Here is a 16,214-nt window from a genome sequence, read left to right as displayed (position 1 = left end):
TCTTTGAATTGATCAATATTGATATAAAAATTTCAAAGCCAAAATAGACTATTTCTTATAATAAATATAATAAAAAAAATTCAAGGGAAAATTACAAAGAAACTTTAGAGTTCGAGTCTTGTAACAAAATAAATCCTAAAATTCTAATATTTTTTGAATTCAAACCCTAATCTTTTGATATGTTTTCAATCTATGAAAGTATAGCACGATGACCTGAAGTAAATTGACACCCCTTGGGAATCAACCCCTTGAGAATCGACAATGAGTGGAAAGTGCTTGTCATAGAAAAACTCCAAAAATCTAGCCCATGTCAAACTTGGATTACTTCTCAAATCATCATCCACCGTCTACGAGCATCGTTGTCTAGTGTGAATGCTGCCAATGACACGTTCTGGGTATCGGTACTAGGAAATATTTTAAATAACTTCTCCCTTTCAAGAACCCATGGTTCAGCCTTCAGTGGCTCTATCCCTCCTTGATACCTCGGCAGTTCATTTTCTTAAATTCTTTTATCAAAGATAATGTGCCGTCCTTATATAATGTTGGCTGTAAAGGCACTTGCAGTACTAGAAAAGGTGGAGGCGGAGTTGGAGCTGCATTTCGGCCATTTGTTTGCTCGACTTGAGTAGAGGTAGTACTAGTATTCTGTTGCCTTACTAGCCTTAACTCACAGGTCAAATCTTCTACCATCCTTTCTAATTTGTCCAACCTATCCTTGGACTGATCTTGTCTAATTGGAGGTCTTCCCTTTCTCATAATGCTAAGAGTATGCAAAATGTGACTTTAAAACAAGATGAACAAATAGGCAAGTAGGCAACTAGCAAATAAACATGCCGAAATCATATACACCTTGTCAAGTAGCAAACAATATGATGCAATCCTAAAATCATTCTAAGGGAAATCTTATGCTCTTTAGGACCAAGAGTGTGTGAATAAACGTACAAAAATGAACTCATGCTTTGATACCAATCTGTCACGACCCCATTCTGCCTCTAATAGAATGATGCCATGATGGCCAATAATCCTAGATTATTGAAGGCCAACATCTAAAGTTTCACACATACAGAGACTCCATTTCGCCCCTAATAGAATCCTGTTGTGATAGCTAGAAATCCTAGATTACTGAAGGCTAACTTACAAAGTTTCACACATGTAGAGTAAACATAAAGGACATACATGTGCGGAAGCAAAAAATTAAATCTAATTAGTCCATAAGAGCTGTGCATAGATCAAATGAAATGACATACATTGCGATATATAAGTATTAACATGGTCTTACAACATGGATACAAAAAGACAATAAGCTTTGATATAAACATCCTCATACTACATCTTGATCAAAAGGCTTCTCAAGCCAAAACATACAGAAGAAAAGATCTACCAAGCTGAGAAGCATAATCTTCAAGATGATATAAAGCATGAACCAAAACATCTTCCAAATAAGGCTTAGGCGACATCGCCTTCTTGTTCATCACCTATATATATATATATATAAAGGAGAGGGGTGACTTGAAAACTCAGTGAATGATATAAGTAATAAAGATTTGAATGAAAGATATCTGAGATTTTATCAAAACAATACATATCATAGCTTGTAACAAGTCAAAGGATGAACCAAGTTCATCAATCAAAGGCTTTCAAAACTTCAAGAGATGTTTACTAACATCTACATAATGCAAAAGATGAACATTCCTTGACAAAACAATGGAATAACTGACATAGAATCAATTAGACATGCCCACCCATCGGTGGCAAATGAGATACCTCAAACAAAGGTAACTCTTCTAGCATACAAGGACCTTTCAAGAATGTCATCAAAACAAACATAATATTTGATACAAAAAATAAAGGATAATCATTCATGCTTAATCAAATACTTTTCCGGAACAAAGAAAAGCTTTTATCCAAAACATTATAACATAACTTTATTAAAAATACCACTCACAACAGCTCTTTGATTAGGGAGATAAAGGCAAAGATCCAAGACCTACAAATACATGGTAATTCCCTTTGAATGCACTTCAAGAAGATAAGAAGAGATGCTCAAAGATGGTTATGCAATGCACTCTCAAAACAAGCTTCAAATGGGTAAAATAGATTCTGGCATTTCTTTCCAAAACCAAGTTAAGACAAAGCAAAACATGTGTTGAGACTTAAATCAATGTTTTTCTTCTTGAAAAAGCATGCTGGGTACAAACCAGGTCTAGGAATGGATGCATAAAGATGAGTTGAGTTGAAATGGCCTAGCTAAGTGAACTCAGGAGGTCTTGGCCAAAGTTCCACACCTCCTGGCCGAGGTGTAGTCTCCTTGGCCAAGATGTGGGTTTCCCGCTTAGGATGTTACAAGGTGTCAGCAAAGTGTGCAGTGGTTCGCCTAGATGTGCAGTGGTCAGCCTAGGTGTTCATGCAAGGTAGACTAAGGTGTAAGTGATCGTGCAAGGTAGGCTAAGGTGAGATGCTATGCTTGGCCTATATAGCGATTCTAGTTTAGCCTCAACCCATTTGATGTTCTAGATCCATGTTTCATTGTCTTATATGGTTGCTCATGTTTTGTTCCTCATTATTCCTTATTGAGTTTGGTTATTGGAGTGTTTCAGTTGCATTTGGAACAAGTTGGTAGCTTGTTTTTCAAAACTATTGTTGCCTAAAATTTGCCTCTTCACTCGAACGGTGATTCCTGTGCTTGAGCGGTCTTTGTGAACTTTCAGTACTTTTGCAGGTCTGCTGAGATACAAAGAGATGGCATTCTTTGCTTGAATGGTCTTTCTTGTGCTCGAGCGGTAACTCTTGTGCTTGAACGGTCCAACTTATTATGTTTGGTCACTTGAGCGACACTTCTTGCGCTCGAGCGGTCTACGCATATATCAGTTCATAAAAGTCACTTTTCGGATCACTTTTTTATTTCTCTCCCTCTCTAAACATTCTAAAAACCCTAGATCCAAACTCTCTCTCTCTCTCTCTCTAAAACTCTCATTCTCTCTACAAATACACCTTGATCTAGTGGTTTCTCAACCATAGCCCTTTAGGAAAAAGGGTGGAGCTTGCCTAGGGCTTCCATTTAATCTGAGTGAATCATGTTTTCATCGCCGGTGGAATTTTGGCTTTCTTCTCTTCGCTTTAAAAGGTAGGGATTCTAGAGCTTCTTTTCAATATTTCGCTATAGATAGACTTGTGGTAGTTTTTATGGCTTTAAAAAAAGAAAAAAAAATATTGTTTTATAGTTGATCTTGTTAAAAAGCATATGGGTTGATTTGGGTTTAAATTGGTGGGTTTGTGGGGCATGTTTATAATTGATTATGGGTTGTAAAAGTATGTTTAGAACATGGGATTGGAAGGGTTTGGAATTTCATTTGTAACTTTTAGAATGTTAAAGCAAAATCTTTTTGTTAATTGGAAATTGGGTTATGTTGTGGTTGTTTACAAATTTGGGGTTCTGGATTAATATTGGTGGATGTTAGCTCTTGTTGTGTTTGTTGGGATTTGAAGTAGTGAGGTTTTGTTTTCAAAATAAAGTGCAGCTAATTACCTTTTTATAAAACATGAGAATTTGCAATGAGCGGGAATGTGGAATTACTTGAGAGTGCATTTATTGTTTTAAATTATGTAAAAGGTGTCTAGAGTTTTGTCCTTGGCTATCGGTGGAGGATGGTATTATGTGTTGTTAGATACAGGTTATGAGTACAACTGTAGGGTGAGCTATGTAATGTAGGATGGTATGTTGTTGATTGTGAATGAACATTGTGAATACAATTTCATGATTGAGTTATGGATTATGTTGTTAAAGAGATAACTAGAACGCTTATAAATGTTGTTTCTTTATGAGATGATCATTGGATAGCATGATTTTGGTGTTTAGTAATTCGTATTGTGTTTTGGAAACATTTTAAAAATGTAAGAAAATCCGTTGTTGAACGGGGGTGCGTGGAGCACATTTTGAAGGAAGTGGGTTAATGTATTTAACTGTTAATAGTCGGGATTGTGATAATTGGATTAGGTTTGTGTATTACACCCCTGTATTACTGATGTTGGTTAGCTTGTTATGCTTTTAATGTGATGTTGTTTGGGGGTCTATTTCCTGCTGTATTGAGCCGGCAAAACATGGCGCCTTGACAGAGGTTTTCTCGTCCATTTTAGTTTGTGCCTAGTAAAATGTGAAAGGGGGGTCTATTTCCCGACGTATCTAAGCTGGCAAAGCGTGGTGCCTTGTGATAGGTTCTTCGTTCCCTTTCGATTTGTGCCCGGTAAAGTATGACCAGAGGGGCACCCCCTTTCTCGGTGAGGCTGGTAAATTGTCATGTATTATCTGTGTTGTGAAATCTGACATCTATGCTGTATGTCAATGGAGATGAAATTGGTCGTATGTATTATTCTCGGTTATTTATTTTTAGATATATGCATTATTGGTTTTTGTGTCGTAGTTGCCTTTTAGCCCTTGGACCTATGGCTAGGGAATACAGTAGATGTATTGGTGCGTAGATGCATATGGTGTATTGAGATGTGGGGTTGAGTTTATGACTTGCATGTGGGGTTATATTTTTAGGATAGATGTTTAAGTGAGAGTCCTTTATGTTAATGTGGAAAGTTTTATCAAAGAAAGAATGGGGTTTTGAAATGTTTTCTTTTGGAAGTAATAATGAGAATGTAAAAGAGAAGAAATGATTTCATACTGTGTTGTGTCAAGAGGAGCTTTTGGGAAAAATGTATTTTTATGAGTATACTTTTAGATATTAACTGTCACACTACTTATATGACATATCGTGGTGCATGCATGCTCATTTTTATCTATATGTTGTGGTTGGTTAGGATCTTTGGGATCTCTACTGGGCTTAGTGCTCATCCCACGTATTGACAAATTTTTTAGGTAAAAAGTTGGAAGATTGTTTAGGACCTAATGTCTTTTACTTTGTTGGCCATGGGGCCTTTTATTTGTTGGCCGAGAGCTTTGTATTGTATAAGGGTAAATCCATTTTGTTTTTATTTATTGTTATTCAATGTAAGCTTAAGGGCATTGTACCATGTCTTATTTATATATCATCATCATTGTTGTGAGATAATGTTGCTGTTTATTTTGTTCATGTTCTTGAATGGATGAAATCTTTTAAAATGATAATAATGTAAGGATTTGGTAATGAATTCGAGTAATAAAAGTCGGGGCATTAAAACTTGGTATCAGAGTGAGCCAGGTCGAATACTTTGGGCTCATAGGAAGTGGTTTTACCATAGTGGGTTTACTGTGCTTGGTGAGGACGTTACACGTAGATGATTTATGTGTTAAAATTTTATATGTTGCATTTGTGTGAGCATGGGGTTAAGTTTCCTTGATAATGTGTGTCACCGGTGAACTTACTTTGAGGTTCTATTGGAAATACGCTTGATCAACGTGGTTTCTAATAAGAATTCTTTGAGAGTTCCGGTGTGACACTTGATTTTTTTTCGCTTCGCTCGAGTGAAGCCTTTCTCGCTCGAGCATAATCTTTAGCTCCTAGTAAATGGTAATTTTGCAGGCGGGTTGCTTGAGCGAATAAGTTGCCGCTGGAGCGTAGATTGCATGCTCCGACTAGTTTCACTATAGCTTTGCAAAACTTCTGGGACATGTTCTTTTCCGCTCAAGTGAAGGAAGCTGTGCTCAAGTGTAGCTCGGGTTTTCCACTCCCCTTTTCGAAAACTCAAAAAGAAGCCCCACAGTTCGGACTCCCGCGGTTCTAAATCTAATCTCACAAGTGCAATGTGAAATTGATAATCACCAAAGAGTCCAAATCTGACAAATCGTTTGGCAAACTGATTTTGAATGAAAAATGCCAAAATTGGACTGCTTTTCCAGATACAGAGTCACCACCTAAATATTTTATTTTAGGAAAATTTAGGAAACCCTTGACTTGTGCCAAAGGCCACGCGTCCGTCATCACCAAAATTGCCTCAGCTCGGGAACTTAGGTACGAGAGGGGAAGGACATGAATTGAGCACCTCCGGTCGCTCGATCAAAGATCGGCCTCTACTAATCATGATATAATTTTTATAAACATTATGTCCTCTTGTTCTGGTTGTTAGGCTAGCTTTACTATGTGATGCGCACAAGGAAGTATAGACTAGTTTGCTCAATTTGGAATGATTCAAGTTCATGTTTGTTTTTGCCAAAAGGGTTTAAATTTGCCACCTCAAGTGGGCTTAAAGTTTGCGAATTTGCCACCAAACATAGTGGGCTTAAAATTGATTTGCCACTCAACAAAGTGGGCTTAAAACTTACATTCGTTGAATCGTTTCAATTCAAACAACAAGCCTTCATCCATAGGCATTCAAGTAGTTTAACAAGTAAGCATTTAGCCTCATGGTAAGCATACTAGTCATGGCAATCACTCACACTCATGCAAGTATGCTAAAGCACTAAAAACTCACCTAGTACTCCAAGCTAAGAAAATATGAGTTAGAAAAAAAATATGCATGATTCCTAACTATACAAGATGTCTAATGCAACACATACGAAGAATGCAATTAATAGGCTTGGCTACTAATATGGCATATGATTCAATTAAATAGCATGCGGTTAAACAAGTATTCAAAGAATTATTGAAACAACAATGCAGTTTGAATGATGCGCCAAGCCTTGGTACATGCAAGACAAGATGAATGTATGAAAGCATAAGGTATGCTAATTGAAACATGATATTCCTAATCTAACAATCGTAAGAGGTTAAATAAAAGAGAGAAAGACGTGGGGTTGGAAGACATACACATTATTACATTGTGCTCTCATGAATGAGAGTCCGAATGAATAAAGCAAAACTAACTAGTAACTAATTAGGGCTAAGCTAATTAAACTAATTAAGCTAATTATTATAAACCAAATAAAATAAATAGCTAAACTAATTAACTAATTATTACAACACTTGAATGAATTAATTAGTAAGTTAACTAATTAAGTTACAACACAAATGTAAGCAACTTAAGCAATTAAGATATTAACTACGCTGCCACTACTCCACCTCAGGAAATGAAAGGTGCACATGCTCGGATACCACCCGAAAAGACCTCTGTTTTGCTCTCAAAAATCTCTGTTTGCAGAGTTGAACATTTCCAAAACCATTTTGCTCCACCTTACCAACATTCTGTGGAGGTTTGCATCAGTGGCCAGCCAGCAACTGGTAGAAACTGCCGACCATCTATGGTGCATTGCTGGCCACCTGCTGGCCATGGATGGTGGCCTGCCGACCACTGATGCATTGGATCATCAAGCCGCAACAACGTACAAACAAAGCAAAAAGATGGTATTTCCAAGGATTGTTTTCACAATTCACCCATTCTTTTCATGGATAAATCCAAGGAGTTGTGAACTTTAGCCACAAACCACCAATCCAAGCAATTTCATTGCATGATGGCTTGTGATTCAAGATGTGCAAGCTCAATAAATGCAAAACAAGGCACTCAAGAACCATCACCCTATCATGTATGATCAAGGGCAATGAAGACCTAAGAAACTTGAGACATTTCATCAGTTTGAGTATGAAATGTCTCAATTTTCCTTGTGTTCAATTAATGTCCGATTAAACACACAACACACAAGTTATTATCTTCTCCAATTTTAGTCCCAAGTTCTTAGTTACTCATTTTAACTTACCAACTATTCTTTAAACCAATCAAGTCCAAAAGGGTGAGTTAAAGTCCTCTAATGGAAAGAAGGCTCAAAACACAAGTTGCTTTGGGTATGAAAAAAGTATCATACCGTTGGTAATGAACCCCCTAAGGGATTAAACCATTAAGTATAAAACCTCAATTCCATACTTAGGTAAACAAATGGCTTGAAACCACTTTCAAAGCAAAGAGAAAAACAAAGAAAGAAGGGAGGTTGTAGAGGTGATAAGTGCTGAAATGAAGTGCATAACAACACCAAAACATGCAATCAACTTAAACAAGGGGTGTCTAATGGCTTAAAACACCAAGCTTGTGAGGACTATTACACTACAACCATGCAAAACAAGTCTCAACTGACCCAAACAGCCCAAAACAGAGCTAAAGCAGTCTAAAACAAAGGCAAAAACATGCTGGAATATAGCTACAAAAAAGCTAGAAAATCATGCTAACATATTGAATTAACTAGGCTAGCAAACAAGACACAAGGAGTGAAGGCTAACCCCTCCAATTTTGGACTTCAAAACAAGTTTTTTGCCACTGAAAATACTCTGAAATTCAGTGGTTAAAAGCCCAAAAAAAGATGGTTTGAAAATGGGAAACAAATGTGCAAAAGCCTTAGAAGCAAGGAATAAAGAAGAGTGAGACACCCCCCTAACCTTAAATGGCTTAAAACACCAATTTTAGCCCATTAAAAGAAAAAATTTTACAACTGAAAAATGGCCCAAAAATAGTGGGAAAAGATAGAGAAACAAGTGTACTAAAACAAGTTAAAAGACAAGTGCTATACCTCTTGAAGCTAAGCACAACTTTAGGCACAAATACAAGTCAAAACCATCTTCTAGAGCTCTAACAAGACCTTAAGAGACCTCAGCTCAAAGGTGATCACTTTTGGTTAAGGATGTGTATGCAAAAGAGTGATATAACTAGGCAAGTGTGCACAAAATTGCAAGAGAGAGAGAGAGAGAGAGAGAGAGAGAAAATTTTTGAGTTTGAAATCTTCTAATCCCAAAACATGAGAGAGGGACTCCCTATATATAGAAAACATGAATTCTATACAAGGAGATCCAGCCCTCCACATGTGGACAGATGCAAGCATCTGTGCAAACAGCTAGCACAGCTGGCATAAAATATCTGTGGAAAATATTGGTGGCCAGCAAGGCATCATTGATGGCCGGCAAGGCACATCAATGGTTGGCAAACAAGAAGTGCTGGCCGGCAACCTCCATAGATGGCTGGCAAGCCACCAGAGATTCCAGGAGGGAGAGACCAAGGCATGGTCCAAAAATAAGACAAAACAGATGTAGGGTTGGAAGGCTCAAAGCTCTAGCATTCTGCTGAGGACTTTGAGCACTCGGTGAGCAAACAGACTCGTCATCGGATGTACCTGCAAGAGCATTCAAGTCTTGAAGGGCCGTAAAAAATGGGTTGTTTACATCGAGGGAGATCACTTAGTCGTGTCTTACGCTCGAGCGACAAAACTTGCCCTCGAGCGATATGTTGTAGACAATAGATTTTAAAAAGCAATTCCAAATCACTTTCCTTACACTTTTTCATCCTCTCTCTCTCTAACTCTCTTTTTTCTCAAAACCCTAGCTCACAAAACCTTAGATTTCTCCAATCTTGGCTCAAGATCCACCCAAGATTTCCCAAGATTAGTTTAAAGAAGAGCTAGATCGTCACTTTCACCGATTGTTTCGCTAGATTAGTGAAGTACAAGTGTATGTTGCAACCCTAGAATACCAATTTGAGGTAGGGGTGTTTTTAACTCTTTATATCTTTAATTTGAGTAGCTTATGTGATAATTTCATTAGCTAGATTTGTATATATATGTATGTATAAATGTATGTATTGATTTGAGCTTGTTGACTAAGAATGAGAACAATAAGGGTGAAAATTTGTGATTGTTGTAGGAGTTACACTTATTATGATGGAATATCATTGTTTATGATTGCTGATTGCCTCAATTTCCTAAAGGAGAGGAAAACCCCAATTTTTCCTCATATTCCCCAACTTCCAAACTTAATTTATAAAAAGGGGTTTCACACAAATAATTTCTAAAATGTGAAATTGAGTGTAATTACTTGGTTTTGGGTTTGAAATGCAAGTTTGGAGATTCCCCTTTTATATTGAACTTGAGATGAGATGATGAATAATGATGGGAATGCCTAGATTTATAAAAGAAGAAGAGTTGCATTATTGTGGATTGATATCATCTTAGGAAAATTATGCGTTATTTACAAATTTATGCATCACATGCATTGTCCATTCCTTTTGGTATTACTTTGGTGCCAATGGTGGAAAGTTATAAATGGTGGTAATTAGCCTATGAGTCCAGGTAGTGAGTTGGGTTGGATTTGAGTTGCATTTTGTAATTAGTACTCGCGCGGGGAGTCAAGGTGCCCAATTTCTCTTTGTGCGCATATTGCCGGACGAATGTGGGAAAATATTTTGGGGTGCCCACAAGTCCGCCATTTCTGGAGCCGGCAAATGTGGAAAACGGATGGTTTTGGGTATCCACATCCTCGCCGTTTATGGAGCTGGCAAATGTGGAAGGTTATAATATTTTGGGTGCCCATTGCCCTGCCGTTTCTAGAGCTAGCAAATGCGGAATTATTTTCTATATGACTATAATTATCTATGTATGTTTTGATTTTGGCCTCTTACTAGTGGATGTCAAGGCTGAGTTACTATCTGTTGAGAATGTGGGAAAGATAAGATATGTTCAATGCCTTGCATCCTATCAAAAGCATACTCCAAAATTGTTTTACATTCTTTTTATACCTTCCCATGAATGGCATTGCATGAGCATAAGTTTTTCAAACGATTATATAATTTGTTAAATGCATCACCTACTGAGCTTATGCTCACCTCAACAACTAACAAATTTTCAGGAGTTGAGGATGAGATTCCTCTCAAGCGATGATGCCAATAGAGCTAGCATGTTTTGTTGAAGATTTCTTAGGGGTGTGGTGATGATAATTGTATTTTTGAAATTGATTTTTGTGTCCTAGTTTTGGGAAGAACGTTGTGATAAGGAAGATGCCCTTGTGGATTAAATTGTTGACTGCTTATCTCTTTTCTTTTGAATTGTTTTATGTTTTTGAGGATGTAATGGAACAATTATGTAAATTTCATTTTGGGAATAGTGCAAAAGGAAAGAAAGCCATGAGTAAATGGCTATATTATTTTATTTGCCGGGATCTTGTATGTTAAAAATGCTTGGAAGTGCAATTGTATGGACCAAGCCTTTCAGGGCATCACAACTTGGTGTCAGAGCAAATCGGGTTAAATACCTAGAGCTCGTGGGAAATGGCTTTGCTGCATAGGGCTATTACATTAGATGGAGGAAATAGTAGATTGTCTTATGTGTCTTAAATTGATTTCTTGGATTGTGTGGGTATGGAGTTAAACTCTTGGGACATGACTTGTATCCATTGCAATCACTGAAATCCTTTTGGAAAGACACCTAATCAGTGTTTTTTCCAATAGGAAATCTTTGAGTGCCATGGGACCAGTCAGAGTCCCGGGGGAGTGACTTATGTGTGCTGTATGTGTTTATATGAGTATGTGGTGTGCCTTATGTGATTTAAGTAATTGCCTAATGGTGCATTTAACTTATGCGTGTAATATGAGAGTTAGGATATATCGTGTGTGGGTTGTGAGTTAAATTCTTCTTTTTATTCTCATATAGGATGTCAAGACGAGGAAGAGGCGGTCGAGGTAAACCCTATAGAGATCGCCGGGATATGCCGGTACAGTAAGATCTCCCTCCCCAAGAAGAAGGGGTAGGGCAGTATGACGCAGCCGTTCTGCCGGCCCAAGATGCAATGGGGGTATTAGCCCGAGAGGTGGCGGGCACCCTCTGCAAATCCATGGAAATCCTCTGAGTCGAGCAAGCGGCAAGGATAATTGAAAGGGAAACCCGAGTCTCTTTCTTGAAGAAGGAATTCTTCTGCTCTAATCCTGCGGAGTATAATGGCGAGCTTGATCCTATGAAGGCAGATGAATGGTTGGAGTAGATTGTTAAATCATTTGACGTTTTAGACATCAATGATGGAGAGCTTAGAGTGGCCTTGGCGGCGTATCAATTGAAAGAAGAGGCCGATCAATGGTAGAAGACGGTTAAGCACATAGTAGAGCATACTTGGGAGGCATTTGTTCATGCTTTTCAAGAGAAGTTTTTTCCCCTTACAACCAAGGAAAGGTTAAGGAAGCAATTTGAGGAGTTACGGCAACTAGACATACTAGTGGCGGAATTTAAAGCCACGTTTACTAGTTTGGCACATTTTGTGCCTGAACTCATAGCTACCGAAGAACGTCAGTGTTTAGAATTTGAGAAGAGGTTAAGACCTAAGATACTAATGAAGGTGATGGGACATGTGTATCGGGAATATGATAAGTTGGTGGAAGCTGCGACGTATGTGGAGATTATGATGGAGGCTGAGGAAGCAAGGCAAAAGCACAAGAGGCCGAACTATGTCGAATCAAAAGGCAATTCTAGGTCTTCCAAGAAATCTAAGAGTTCTTTTTCCTCATCTTCTCAGTCCATGCCCCAACCAACCAAGTCATCAGGATCTGTTTCTATGAGAAGTTCGAGAAGTATGGGCCCCAACCGTGTCACTTGTTTTAGATGTGGCTAGCAAGGCCAGAAGGCTTCAGACTGTAACTAGAATCTTAGCCATCAACAACAAGCTCATTTTCAAAGTCCGGCCCAAGGAAGGGGCCAATCGCTTGTATGTTACTATTGCGGGCAGTTGGGTCACATTAAAAGATCTTGCCCACAACTGATTGGAAAGGGGAACACTTTTGGGTCTTGAAATTCTGGGGGTTATCAGTTAGGCCAAGGTTAGAGACAGGGCTACCAGCCAGTTTAGTCAAGATAGACATCACGGGCTAAGGGGCCACATCTACACAATCAACGCAACTAGTCCATATTGTGAGAGGTGAATGGGATGACTAGAGGGTCCAAGGAAGAGTATATGTGGTTACTACTTCTAAACAGTCATTAGAACCAACAGTGATGTGAGGTACTTATCTTGTTTATAACACATGGGCCAACGTGTTGTTAGATGCTGGGGCATTACATTCATTTATAGCATCAGCATTTGCATCTACATTGGGCCTAAAAGTAGAACAATTAGAATCACCACTCATGGTTGAGTCACCCTTTGGGGGTCAAGTTGCATTAGATAGGGGATGTCGTAGGTGTTTAATTGAGTTAGTTGAATGCCAACTTCCTTTTAACCTCGTGTTGATAGAAATGTCAGGTTTCGATGTTATTCTTGGTATGGATTGGTTATTTACTTATCGTACCTTAATAGACTGTTACCATGGAAGAGTTGCGATGTGTACCATGGGAGGGGACTGTTTTCACTTTCTGGGGGATAGAGCTAGTAGAAGGTTGTCACCCCTATATGACCCGCAAAATCGAGGCAAGCTTAGTTTCCTTTTCGCAACTATTGTAGATGATAAGAATAATGGGATTCGAGGAATGTTTCCTAAGGTAGTTTGTGAGTATCCCAATGTCTTCCCTAAAGACCTCATTACATTACCACCTCATCGTGAGGTAGAATTTTCTATCAACCCGGAACAACACCCATTTCTATGCCTCCCTATAGATTTGCCCTAGCAGAGTTACTTGTCTTAAAGGAGCACTTACAAGAATTGTTAGACAAGGGTTTTATACGCCCTAGTACCTCACCATGGGGAGCACCGACCCTATTTGCAAAGAAGAAAGATGGTGCATTACAGTTATGCATCAACTATCGCAAACTCAATAAAGCCACAGTTAAGAATAAATATGCTTTACCTCAGATAGATGACCTTTTTGACCAACTTAAGGGTTCTCGATGTTTCTCGAAAATAGACTTAAGATCGAGCTATCATCAGTTACAAGTGAAGGAGGAGGACATTCCTAAGATGACCTTTCGTACCTGATATGGTCACTATAAATTTCTAGTAATGTCGTTTGGCATAACCAATGCTCCTACAACTTTTATGGACTTGATGAATAGAATTTTTCGAGAATTCCTTGATAAGTTTGTGGTGGCTTTTGTAGATGACATACTTCTTTATTCACCCTCCGAAGAGAAGCATGAGAAACACCTTCACATCGTTTTATAGCTTCTTAGAGAACACCGACTTTATGCTAAATATGAGAAGTGTGAGTTTTGGCTCTCAAAGGTGAAGTTTTTAGGTCATGTGGTCTCAAGGGAGGGAGTGACAGTAGATTCAATGAAAATTGAGGCCGTGCAGAAGTGGGAACGACCTAGAAATGTGTTTGAGATACGCAACTTTTTGGGGCTTGTAGGGTATTTTAGGCGTTTTGTGAAGGATTTTTCTTCATTAGAAGCACCATTGACCAAACTAACAAGGAAGGGGGTGAAATTTAATTGGAACGATGCCAATGAGAAATCTTTTCTAGAATTAAAGGTTAGATTAATTACCACACCGATTCTGATTATTTATGAGAGAGGAAGAGGTTACACAATCTATTGTGATGTATCAAAAGAAGGGTTAGGGTGTGTCTTAATGAATGAAGGAAAGTTGTAGCTTATGGTTCCTACCAACTGAAAACTCTTGAGAGAAACTACCCTACTCACGATCTTGAATTAGCTACAGTCATTTTCGCTTTAAAAACCTAGAGACATTACCTATACAGAGAGAAATTTGATGTCTTTTATGATCATAAGAGCCTCAAATACTTGTTTTCTCAAAAAGATTTGAATATACGTCAGAGAATATGGATGGAATACATGGCGGACTACGATTTTGAATTACACTACCACCCGGGAAAGGCGAATGTTATCACAGATGCTTTAAGTAGAAAATCTATGAGCACAGTTGCCAGCCTTGCCATAAGAGAATGGAAGATGTTGGGGGATTTAAATGAATTCGAGGTACAACTTGGTAAATCACCAAATCAAGCTACATTGTTTTTGATTTCAATTCAACCATTGTTAGCCACTCAAGTTTTGGAAGCACAACAAAATGATCCAGAAGTGATGGCTATGAGGGAGAAGATCTCACAAGGAAAGGAGAAGGGATTGAGGGTGCATTCCGACTCAAGCATTCGATATGTAAATCGCCTCTTTATTCCACAATCTTGTAGAGAGGATGTATTACGAGAATTTCACCATTCCCGTCTGACCATTCATCTCGGAGGTACGAAAATGTATCACGACTTGTGTCATCAATTTTGGTGGAAGGGTATGAAGAGGGATATAACTCTATTTGTATCTAAATGCTTAACGTGTCAACAAGTCAAAGTGGAGCACCAAAAACAAGCCGGGTTGTTACAACCCTTGCCAGTAACTGAATGGAATTGGGAACACATCACCATGGATTTTGTCTTCGGCCTTCCTAGAACTCAAAGGGGTAACGACGCTATGTGGGTCATAGTGGACCAACTAACTAAATTGGCACATTTTCTTGTGATGTGTATGAGTGACTCCGTTGATTACCTAGCAGAGTTGTATGTTAAAGAGGTTGTTCGGCTCCGCAAGGTTCCCATAAGTATAGTTTCAGATAGAGATCCTCGCTTCACCGCCCGATTATGACAAAGCTTGCAACCTACCATGGGAACTCAATTGAACTTTAGTACCGCTTATCATCCCCAAACCAATGGCTAGTCGGAGCGTACCATCCAATTTTAGAAGACATGTTAAGGGCTTGTGTACTAGATTTCAAGGGGACGTAGGAGAAATATCTGCCGTTAGCCGAGTTTACCTATAACAACAGTTTTCAGGCTAGCATTGGGATGGCACCTTTTGAGGCATTATATGGATGTCCATGTAGGTCTCCTGTGTGCTGGATTGAGGTAGGAGATTCACCCATGCTTGGCCCAGACTTAGTTCGCGAGACTATGGAAAAGGTAACTGTTATTCGGAAGAGATTAATCATGGCGCAAAGCCGGCAAAAGAGTTACGCGGATCGAAGAAGATGACCATTCATCTTTGAAGTGGGTGACCATGTATTTTTGAAAGTATCACCAAAGAAGGGTTTGATGAGACTTGGCTGAAGTGGAAAGCTATCACCTAGATAAATTGGCCTATTTGACGTCATTGAACAGGTGAGAGAAGTCACTTACCGTCTCCCCCTTCCTCCACAAATGTCTAAAATTCATGATGTGTTTCATGTCTCCATGCTTCACAAATATGAACCCGATCCCTCACATGTATTAGATTGGGCCGACATCGAAATAGATAAGAATGTTACTTATGAAGAAAGACCTGTAAATATTTTAGACACCCGGGAGCAAGTACTAAGAGGCAAAACCATCCCCATAGCTAAGGTACTTTGGCATCACCATGGAGTGGAAGAAGCTACTTGGGAAAGGGAAGAGGAAGTTCGAGAAAAATACCCTGAGTTGTTTAGAGACATGTAATATTATCGACTTTTGTGATGTTAATGTTTGTATTATGGCTAATTAAATGGGAATGAGTTTTGGTAAATGTGTTATGTCGAAATCGCTGAATGTTACAATGCTGCCACAATTGGGGTAGCGTGTTAGTATGTTAATTTTGTGAACGCTTTTATGCCATTGAATTATGCTTTAAACTTTCGGATTTGGGAAGCTGTGTGTGTTG

At 38.7% G+C, this 16,214-nt stretch overlaps 1 protein-coding gene across 1 annotated transcript; it reads left to right on the top strand.

The window, feature by feature from the left end:
• Positions 1–15,385: 15,385 nt before the first annotated feature.
• Positions 15,386–16,012, top strand: LOC145791394 (uncharacterized). The gene is made up of 2 exons (XM_082871747.1): positions 15,386–15,499; positions 15,698–16,012. Exons 1-2 carry the CDS (start codon positions 15,386–15,388, stop codon positions 16,010–16,012), a joined length of 429 nt encoding a protein of 142 aa, XP_082727873.1.
• The last annotated feature ends 202 nt before the right edge of the window (positions 16,013–16,214 follow it).

Source organism: Camellia sinensis, chromosome 5, assembly GCF_055761805.1.
Source record: "Camellia sinensis isolate YWXY chromosome 5, ASM5576180v1, whole genome shotgun sequence".
Taxonomy (NCBI): Eukaryota; Viridiplantae; Streptophyta; class Magnoliopsida; order Ericales; family Theaceae; genus Camellia; species Camellia sinensis.
Note: the sequence above shows the minus strand (reverse complement) of the source record. Positions and strands in the feature narration are given on the sequence as shown.

Bases quoted from the DNA above. Each gene is read 5' to 3' on its own strand.
- LOC145791394 (XM_082871747.1), top strand. From the start codon at position 15,386: ATGGCACCTTTTGAGGCATTATATGGATGTCCATGTAGGTCTCCTGTG. The intron at 15,500-15,697 runs GTAACTGTTATT...GTCATTGAACAG, and splicing joins TTCGCGAGACTATGGAAAAG to GTGAGAGAAGTCACTTACCG.